Below are 10,740 nucleotides of genomic sequence, written 5' to 3'. Positions count from 1 at the left end.
AATGCCCTCCCTTGCGCCGGAACGCCCCCTGATGGCGCAGGGCTTTATAACGGGATGCATCTCCCAAATGCGTCACGTTGTTATAATATTATACGCCGCACCATGGCGCCCTTTTTTGTTTAGCTGCTGCGTCACAAAAGTCACGCAAGAACGGCGCAAAAGAGCCGCAAGGGCTTAAATCTGCCCCTTCCTTTGTAACCCTGACAATAAGAAAAATAGTGGCGGTGGATTGATAGTTTGACTATTTAAATGACTGGTAATGTAGCAGGCAACTGTTAGTGTTGTCACTGATCTGACTGAAATCACAATGGAGTTTGTCTGTCACTTTGCGTCTTGCCTGCGGACTGCTGCCTGCCAGTCCTAGGTGAACGTTTCAGTACTTTGTTTAGTGAGTTACGTGACTTTCGAAGTCACAGGTCCGCAAATAAATAAAAAGTAACCATAATCAATATAATTTCGCGGAAATATTTTGTTATTGTTCTTTTGAAATGTTTGATTTGGTTGACATTGACAAGCAACAATCATCCATGTTTTCTGTTCTTTCTTTCATGTTGTACGTCAGCTCCCCCCAGGGGCGAGAGGAGGACACAGGAGCAGCAGGCGGCGGATGCTGTTCATCAACAGGGCCAGGATCGGGCAGGCGAGGGCTCCTCTGCTGGCCCCAGTAAGTTTTCATTTTAGACTAGTACCTATTTTTCCTAGCGTTCCTCATTTGAATTTTTTCAAAATTGTCTTTGCTCTTCTTGTAGACTGTATCTAAATTCTTATCCTGCCTCTACTATGACTCCCTGTGGTATTACTAGATTATTCTTATTAGTCTGTCTGTGTAGCTAACTAAGATTGCACGGTTGGCGAAACTCCCATGATTCTAGTCAGCAATAGCTCTATCAACTTAGTGCAGTCCTCTGGGATTGTCCATAATGTCTTTTGAAGTGTTCTATCTGGACTCATGCTTGCAAAAATTGCAAAACCTTTCGTTCAGTCACTCTAGTCTGGAGGACCAAAAAACACAGATTGTATTTAAATTTAAAAGCTTTATTAAAAGTAAACACATTTATTAAAATGAAGTCATAATAAAACTAAACGTTTAACTGATAATGGAAAAGTGGTTAGTGCTGACGATTAATTGAAGACATTTCTTGTGGTCGAGCCGAGCTCTCACCTGGTTTCAACTTGATCTTGTTGTTAGAAGTCCATCTTCTGTCTGTGTGGAGAAAAATGGTGCGTGTTAAAAAATCAGCCTTCATCAGTTGTGCCAAAAAGTGCAGCAAGACAACCTTCCCTGGAAAAAGGGACATTTTTTTTAACTTTAACGTAGACAGTCACAAATTACATTGTTTTCACATGTCTTCATTCCTAGACCAAATACTAGTGACTAGTGAGTGCTTTATTCTAAGATTCTTAAATGTACTTTGTAGGTGGAACATCTGGTGGCGGGGCCAGTGTGGTGGTGGTGCTCGACACGGAGGCGGAGGGCAATTCATCATCAGGGGAGGAGGCGGCGGCGCCGGATGTGAGAGTTGAGACGGTGGTGGCGGCCAGAGGTAAGCTCTTATATATTCCTTACTTATTGAGATTGAAGACTAGCTGGGAAGGCAAGAATATGAGATGCATGGCTGGGTGAATGATGAAGCAATGATGGGTGGAAGGACAACAGCCTGGGTGGGTGACACAGAAACTGTATGTGTCCATATACCTGGATCATGCTACTATCTGACTCTTAGATAGCATATGTGTATCTAGAGCAGGGGTACTCCTAGTACGGCCCGCGGGCCGGTGGTGGCCCGGCAAGCCTTCGTTGGCGGTGCGCTGACCTTGCAGACAATCACTGCTCCCCCGGCCCCCACAGAGCAGAGGCTTTTTTGTATTTCACCTGTTAGCGCCCCTGCATCTCCACTCTGACAATCACTGCTCCCCCGGCCCCCACAGAGCAGAGTGGAGATGCAAGGCCACAAAGAGGTGAAATAGAACTAAGCCTCTGCTCTGTGGGGCCGGGCAAGCAGTGATTGTCAGGGTGGAGAAGCAGGGGCGCTAAAACAAACAAAGCCTCAATAATATGTTAATGGTCTTTTAAAGACCTGTTAAGTACTTTGGTGTTGTTGTCTGTGTGTGCGCGTTGAGGAAGCGGTCTCAACCCGGGCTGAAGGCTGACACAGATAGACACACACACAGTGAGATGACAGAGGGAGAGGGAGGGCAGGAGGGAGAGAGAGATGGAGGGAGGGCAGGAGGGACAGCAGGAGGGAGAGAGATGTATGTAAATGCTGGGTCTGGTGGCTCAGTGGATGAGGGCATCTGCTGCAGGGACCTGTGTGCAACCTCATGGTCACAAGTTATCGTTTTGCTTTAGCCCCGCCCCCTCTGACTCCGCCCCCACCAGTGCGGCCCTCGGCCCCAAACTACACTGTAAATGTAGCCCCTGAGAGAAAGTTTGTGAGTACCCATGATCTAGAGAGAGTAGACGGTCAGTGGATGAACTAAGTGTAACTTTGAAGAGCATGTAACACTAACACTGCACCCGCACGTCCGTTCCAGTGTAGGAAAGGCAAGGAAAAGAACTTTTAATTTTGTCCAAATACTACCATAAATAGTAGCAGTAGTTTGTATTGCAAGCACTGCATAGATCCGGTTATTATGGTGGCCACTCCCTACCTCTCTTAATAAGTTTAGTAGTACTCAGTCATTCATGTGTGGATGTATCACTGCCTGTCACTCAATAAAAAGCAAAGCACCTAAAGTCATCCCATATATAAGCAAAAACATCCCATGTGAAGTGATAGATAATCAGATTATTTATCTTCTTCAATTTTCCATTTCTAGTACTCATTTCCACTGTAGGGTGAAAGTTAAATTAATTAAGCAGTAGCCCTTGAGTTGTAACAGAGTATTCTCAGTGCCACCCGTAATAGAAAAGTAAGAGATTCACCACCTGCATGTACTGGACGGGTACAGTAACGCAACGGCAACGCAAGTCTAGGTCACTCCTCATGGCGTGCGTCTCTTTTTCTCGGGTGCAAGTTTACCGCGCTGGCATTATGCCGGCTTGCAGAAAATAACGTACCAATTTTCCAAAACAAGAGACAAGAAGAAGAATAAGACTGGTGTACTTTCATAGTCGACTCCAATGGAAGTCCACAGTGCTCATAGAATTTGTTCCTTAAACTCCCACTAATGTTAGAGCAAGGATGAAGAAGTGTGAGGTTAGATAGATACTGGCCTCAATAGTTATGTAATGCGCTTGCAAGTTGCTAGTTGTACTGCAGCACACATTTCTGCTGAATGATTGAGTTAATCTTAAAGAGCATTGGTTACAGACTATGTCTTTCTTTCTTCATATAGGTTCTCCTTCCAAACGAACAAGGAGGAAGGAGCTGGCTAGAGCGGCCCGGCAACGGAGAATCGAGGCCACTGTTGCGGAATATCGGCGGCTGGTGGCCCTGGAGGACGTGGAAAGTGTGCGGTCGACAACAACGACAACGTCGTCCTCCGTGGCCTCACCGGCTGCCACCGTGACCCAGCACAGTGGTCCACCGAGACTGAGCCGGGCTGCCAAAGGCAAACGCCACCGCCGAGCAGCAAGGCCAACAGCTGCTTCTCACAGGCCTTGCACCTGCAAGGCAGTGAAGGCACGCCTGCGCCGCACCACCCTGATGGTGTCCCGCCTTCAGCAGGAGCTCGCCTTGCTCCGCGAGGAGCATGATGCCCTGGCCCAAAAAGTGAACAGCATCCACCCATAGTGTCCCTTGCCCCTTTTTTAGAGACTTTTGGGGGGTGGGAATTGGGAGTTGGGTTTTTGGGGACTTTTGAAGGACAATCGTTGGGGTTAGGGAGGGTCTTGCGGGAGATTATTTTGTTAGGGATATAAATATACTTTTTCAAACTTTATCTGAGCATACCTGTTTTTTACTGCTTGCCTGGTGGGTGGGGGTTTAACGTTGACTGTTTTCCTGAAAGTTTAGTTCCATTTTCTTCCTTTAAGTGTAAATGCCCAAATGTTTTCAACACTAAGTGCCTCTCACAGACTAAGTGAAGTGAATCCAAGAGTCCTAGGACTTTAGTAGTACTACCTTCAGGCTCTCGTCTCTCGTACTAATACTCCATTATACCCCCAAACCACCAAACGCTTATCTTACCTGTAATTTGTGTTTGAAAGTAGGGCTAGGCCCAGGGCTGGCTCCACGGGAAACACCGAATAACGTTGGCAATCTTGGTCGGATAAAATTTCCTCATAGCGGTGGTAGTAGTGGTGTGACACAGTGGCAGTTGCATGCCTATGAAAAAAAAGAAAATGAAATCTGGTTTGTCCTCCTGAGCAATTCAACGGTACAACTGAGAATATAGCAGGTGACAGAAGTACAGTAGAGCAGTGCCACATTGTAGCCTAACAAATGGTAAAGTATAACTACTAATTCGGTTGAAGTTCTTTCACATTAGCAATGGTTCTTTGTCAAGCAGAGTAAGAATATATCATCGACAACTGTGGAAAGAAAGAATGCGACAGTACAGGGCCTGTGTGGAATTATTGATAACTATATTCAACATAAGGTCTCTGTAGCCAGATACCCGAGAGCCTTGCTGGTCACTATAAATCCATTCACAACAACACTCAATGGGGTTGGTCTGGAAGGTGTCACGTTTACTCCCCGTGATCCAGTCGATGCAAATATGGTTCCACCTCCAAATGTCACCAACACCCAGAAGTGTAAACACAGGGTGTTCGAGGCATTAGGCGAGGGAGAAAAATAACAAACTAAAATAAAAAATGTGGGATGGGTAAAGGTAGGGTCAGCAGGGAAAGGATACCTGTAAGAGAAGACAAGACAGGCATCAGTGAAGTGATGTCCTAACATACAAGGGTACTCTCATATAGTCTCACTAAATAGTCTGCAAGTCTCCCGCCTACTCATGGGAAATGTAGTTTCATAGTACGGTAGGCGCTTAGGGGCTGCGTAACCTGACAGAAGGTATAGTAGATAGAAAAGGAGAAATTGCTTTTTTTCTAGGTGTCCCCTCACTCACCAGGGTTGCCCCTTGGTGACATGCTTCATCATTGGGGCCATCCCAGTCCTCTACGGCCTGGGGCGTGCTGCGACTTGCGAATTACGTAGGAGCACTTACAAATGACTATGTGTGGTGCAGATAGTGGAGTGGACTAAGTGATGTGTTAAGGGATCAATGTAGAAGCCGAGAGAGAGCAAAGAAATGCAGTCACAGTCAGAGAAAAAGGCAAGGGATACTGTATCTATGTGGTTGTAGTGGTCCTGTTGGAAGTGGTAAGTAAGTTGCCCGCAGAAAAAAAATCCTCCTATTAGCGGCACTCCTCCATTGCAGCCGACGCTTCGTCCACCGATGTTGGTCACCAGAAGACACCCTGTCCACTGCCTGCCTGATGCTGAATTGTGGCTCGCTACTGTGAAGCCTGACTCCATCCTTTTTTCCCCATTGCAGAGACTGAAACCCGGCCTGTAATTATTCAACGAAAAACAGGAAGTGATATAATATTACAACACCACTGATAAATAAATATAAGGTATGTAGGCTGTGGAGTGCAAAAAGTCACAATTTGTTTTTCCTAGTAGACAGACAGTACAATGTTTTTGAAAGTGCGTACTCTGAGTCACCTTTTGAAGGATAAGTAAGTATGGGCAAATTAATGTAGCGGATCTTGCCCCTCAAGCTAGGTGTACTGTAAACTGTGTTTTAGAACAAAAATAGATCTTCCTAGCAGTGCTCCCACCCAAAAAACGAGGCCTAGCAGAAAACTGGAGACAAAACTTACTTTGAAAGTAAAAGTAGGCCGAAGTACCCTAATTACCCATTACCCCCCGTGGATTGTATTCAAACCACTTGCAAGCAACCAAGCAAAAGTAGCCATAGCCAGCATCGCTCCAAGACTCGAAATCCCCCCCACTCAAACACATGCAATAGAAATACTGCTAACCCTAACGAACCCTAAGTTAAGAATAGTGGCAAAGGCTTTCTTTAACTATGCCAAATCCCCCCTTTCCCACCATGGATTTTCTTCAAATGACTTGCAACCAAAATTACACATTCTCACGAGTGCTCTAAGACCCCAGAACTCAGTTTGAAAAATCTAGAACACCCCGATACACATGCAATCCTGCTGCTAGGGCTAACCCTAACGAACCCTAAGTTACAAAAAGTGCCAAAACTAAAGGCTTTTCCGCGCGGATTTTGTCCCAACCACTTCTACCCGGTATTAGACCTTCCCAGGAATGCCCCAAGACCCGGCAACCCACCCGCCAAGAAGCATAACACCCCCAAACAGGCCAAAAGCAAAATCTCATACTTGCAATATTTCTGGGCCTTCGGTCCAAACGCGCTGCGTAGCTAGGCCATAAGTCGGGGTTGGCACGACGGATTTCCTGAAAAGCAAATGCAATCAAGATTAGAGTGTCCCAGCAGTGCTCCCAGACCACGAAACTCACCCGCAAACAGACGGAACCCCCCCTAAGAGCACCTCAAAGGCAAGCAAGTCATCAAAAACACAAAAAAAATTCCGCCTGGGATTTGGTCCAAAACACTTTTATCCGGTATTAGAGCTTCCCAGCAATGGCCCCAGAGCCGTCAACCCAGGAGAAAACGAGTAGAAGACCCCCAAACAGCCAAAGAGCAAAAGTACAAAAATGGGGACTTAGTCACTTTTTCACAAATTTCCCAAATCACTCCGCGCGCGCTCTGCAGCTAGGCCCTAAGTCCCCTCAGCCACCATGGATTTGCTTCAAACCTCTTGCAAAGTAAAGTATATATAGCCAGCAGTGCTCCCACACCACGAAACTCACCCGCAAACACCAGGAAGCCCCCCAAACAGGCCCCCGAAAACGCTACATAGAGCAAAATGTCAGAAATAGCCCAAAAAAAAATCGGCCTGGATTTTGTCCCAACCACTTCTACCCGGTATTAGACCTTCCCAGGAATGCCCCAAGACCCGGCAACCCACCCGCCAAGAAGCATAACACCCCCAAACAGGCCAAAAGCAAAATCTCATACTTGCAATATTTCTGGGCCTTCGGTCCAAACGCGCTGCGTAGCTAGGCCATAAGTCGGGGTTGGCACGACGGATTTCCTGAAAAGCAAATGCAATCAAGATTAGAGTGTCCCAGCAGTGCTCCCAGACCACGAAACTCACCCGCAAACACCAGCAAGCCCCCCAAACAGGCCCCCGAAAACGCTACATAGAGCAAAATGTCTGAAATAGCCCAAAAAAAATCGGCCTGGATTTTGTCCCAACCACTTCTACCCGGTATTAGACCTTCCCAGGAATGCCCCAAGACCCGGCAACCCACCCGCCAAGAAGCATAACACCCCCAAACAGGCCAAAAGCAAAATCTCATACTTGCAATATTTCTGGGCCTTCGGTCCAAACGCGCTGCGTAGCTAGGCCATAAGTCGGGGTTGGCACGACGGATTTCCTGAAAAGCAAATGCAATCAAGATTAGAGTGTCCCAGCAGTGCTCCCAGACCACGAAACTCACCCGCAAACACCAGGAAGCCCCCCAAACAGGCCCCCGAAAACGCTACATAGAGCAAAATGTCTGAAATAGCCCAAAAAAAATCGGCCTGGATTTTGTCCCAACCACTTCTACCCGGTATTAGACCTTCCCAGGAATGCCCCAAGACCCGGCAACCCACCCGCCAAGAAGCATAACACCCCCAAACAGGCCAAAAGCAAAATCTCATACTTGCAATATTTCTGGGCCTTCGGTCCAAACGCGCTGCGTAGCTAGGCCATAAGTCGGGGTTGGCACGACGGATTTCCTGAAAAGCAAATGCAATCAAGATTAGAGTGTCCCAGCAGTGCTCCCAGACCACGAAACTCACCCGCAAACAGACGGAACCCCCCCTAAGAGCACCTCAAAGGCAAGCAAGTCATCAAAAACACAAAAAAAATTCCGCCTGGGATTTGGTCCAAAACACTTTTATCCGGTATTAGAGCTTCCCAGCAATGGCCCCAGAGCCGTCAACCCAGGAGAAAACGAGTAGAAGACCCCCAAACAGCCAAAGAGCAAAAGTACAAAAATGGGGACTTAGTCACTTTTTCACAAATTTCCCAAATCACTCCGCGCGCGCTCTGCAGCTAGGCCCTAAGTCCCCTCAGCCACCATGGATTTGCTTCAAACCTCTTGCAAAGTAAAGTATATATAGCCAGCAGTGCTCCCACACCACGAAACTCACCCGCAAACACCAGCAAGCCCCCCAAACAGGCCCCCGAAAACGCTACATAGAGCAAAATGTCTGAAATAGCCCAAAAAAAATCGGCCTGGATTTTGTCCCAACCACTTCTACCCGGTATTAGACCTTCCCAGGAATGCCCCAAGACCCGGCAACCCACCCGCCAAGAAGCATAACACCCCCAAACAGGCCAAAAGCAAAATCTCATACTTGCAATATTTCTGGGCCTTCGGTCCAAACGCGCTGCGTAGCTAGGCCATAAGTCGGGGTTGGCACGACGGATTTCCTGAAAAGCAAATGCAATCAAGATTAGAGTGTCCCAGCAGTGCTCCCAGACCACGAAACTCACCCGCAAACACCAGCAAGCCCCCCAAACAGGCCCCCGAAAACGCTACATAGAGCAAAATGTCTGAAATAGCCCAAAAAAAATCGGCCTGGATTTTGTCCCAACCACTTCTACCCGGTATTAGACCTTCCCAGGAATGCCCCAAGACCCGGCAACCCACCCGCCAAGAAGCATAACACCCCCAAACAGGCCAAAAGCAAAATCTCATACTTGCAATATTTCTGGGCCTTCGGTCCAAACGCGCTGCGTAGCTAGGCCATAAGTCGGGGTTGGCACGACGGATTTCCTGAAAAGCAAATGCAATCAAGATTAGAGTGTCCCAGCAATGCTCTCAGACCATGAAACTCACCCACAAACAGACGGAACCCCCCCTAAGAGCACCTCAAAGGCAAGCAAGTCATCAAAAACACAAAAAAAATTCCGCCTCGGATTTGGCACAAACCACTTTTAGTGCTTCCCAGCAATGGCCCCAGACCCGTCAACTCACCTGCAAAGAGGTAGAACAACACCCCCACAAGTGCTGAGTCTTTCTTCATTGGGCGTAAACCAGCCCTCTGCTTTGATGGAAATAGGAGTCTGGAGGAGGAGGATAGAGGAGCATGTTCTTCTGAACTTGTGAACCTGAGGAATGCAGACTGCGGCACCTTCAAATAAATTAGCAAACAAGTGAAGACAGTTCTGCTGATGGGCTTGTCTTTGTGATAATCTGATTAAAGTTTGAATTATATTAACTGTGCACAACAAAGAAAGACAGACACACAGGAATAAAAGTGAATAAGGATGAAAAAGAAAGTTATTGATTCGTTGTCTCATTTTCAGGGCTCGAAGTCGGAATCACGGTCCAGGAATAAGAATAAGGCTTCGTCATCATACTCTGCGAATTCAGCCCGGGTGAGGTCAGTGCCACCTGACAGAGTAGAAATTCCCTCATCTATGGTGCTGGCCACCTCCTCTTCATCCGGCACGCTCTCTCGTACTCTTATATCTGGTGGTATGAGGTGCTGATTCATCTTGATCATTGTTAACCTCTCCACATTTTTGGGCGAGAGGCGGCTCCGTTTGGGAGTTACAATCCCACCAGCCGCACTGAAAACCCGTTCAGAAGACACACTTGCGAGTGGGCAAGACAAGTAGTTTAAAGCCAGGTTGGTGAGCTGTGGCCACAATTCTTTTTTCCCATGCCAATACGCCAATGGGTCAGAATTAACATAGACCTCTGTGGAGTCATTCAGATAGTCCTTCACCATCGACTCAAGGTCCTCCTCCAAGGTTCCTCCACTTTGCGTAGCTCTTGCTGTGCCTCTGGCCTTTTGAGAACCAAACCCACGCAGAGCTAGCCAATCCTCTTCAGCCTCCAATGTTTCTGCTGTCTTTCGTGCAGATGATGCGGTTGCCGGTGTCTTTAACGGCTGAGAGGTCACTTGTGCCACAGCCACAGGTGCAGAAGTGGATTGTTTTGACTGGGGATGGCCTGCTGATGTACTGCCATTTCCTTCAATTTCCAGCCGTTCTGTTTCAAACTTCTTGGCTGACAAGGCTAGCCAACGTTTGTACTTTGTAACATCTTCATCAGCAAAAGAAAAGAATGCTCTGCCTGCCAGCGCCTTTTTGTAGCGTGGATCCAGAATAGTAGCACAAATGTAATGCTGTTCTGAGTGGATCTTTTGAAGACGTTCATCACCTTGTAGGAGCTCTAATAATTGCTCAGCCAGAAGCAAAGAAGAGCCTTTCTTTTTGTCATCTTTTCGAAACACAGAACACACCTCCTTCAGTTGGTCCTCCAGCATGTACAACAATGGGATAGCTTTTCCCAAATTAGAGTCCTCCTTGCTGACTGCACGCGTGAAGACCTCAAAAGGACGAAGCATGCGTGTTAGGCTTTCAACTATGTTCCATTGCGGCCCACCCATCCTCAGCTCCTCTATACCCTCTTTCAAGAAATATTGATCGAGTTGCGTATACTGCTCATACAGACGCTCAAGCATGTAGAAGGTTGAGTTCCAACGTGTTACCACCTCCTGGATGAGTGCTTTCACTGGCATTTGACATTGATATAGCATGCTCCTCAGCTGCTTGCGGGCCTTAAAAGAATGCCTGAAATGCTTGCAAATTTTTCGGCAGTTCTCCAATACACTGGACGCTGCACTGAGTTTATTACCCAAGAATTTTTGGACAACCAGGTTTATACAGTGCGCCAAACA

The 10,740-nt window shown here is 47.2% G+C and overlaps 1 protein-coding gene across 2 annotated transcripts; it reads left to right on the top strand.

The window, feature by feature from the left end:
- The first annotated feature begins 565 nt into the window (after positions 1 to 565).
- On the top strand, positions 566 to 4,732 carry LOC147690152 (uncharacterized). Of its 2 annotated transcripts, XR_015299777.1 has the most exons (3): positions 566 to 664; positions 1,419 to 1,544; positions 3,340 to 4,732. XR_015299777.1 is itself a non-coding variant. In XM_086936647.1 (2 exons), the coding sequence occupies exons 1-2, from the start codon at positions 1,406 to 1,408 to the stop codon at positions 3,735 to 3,737; spliced, it is 537 nt and encodes a 178-aa protein (XP_086792773.1). In that variant the 5' UTR covers positions 1,390 to 1,405; the 3' UTR covers positions 3,738 to 4,732. The 2 variants fall into 2 exon arrangements, 1 of the variants encoding a protein (XP_086792773.1); XM_086936647.1 differs by lacking the exon at positions 566 to 664 and having other exon boundaries at positions 1,390 to 1,544.
- The last annotated feature ends 6,008 nt before the right edge of the window (positions 4,733 to 10,740 follow it).

Source organism: Lissotriton vulgaris, chromosome 9 (genome assembly GCF_964263255.1).
Source record: "Lissotriton vulgaris chromosome 9, aLisVul1.2, whole genome shotgun sequence".
Lineage (NCBI taxonomy): Eukaryota > Metazoa > Chordata > Amphibia > Caudata > Salamandridae > Lissotriton > Lissotriton vulgaris.
Note: the sequence above shows the minus strand (reverse complement) of the source record. Positions and strands in the feature narration are given on the sequence as shown.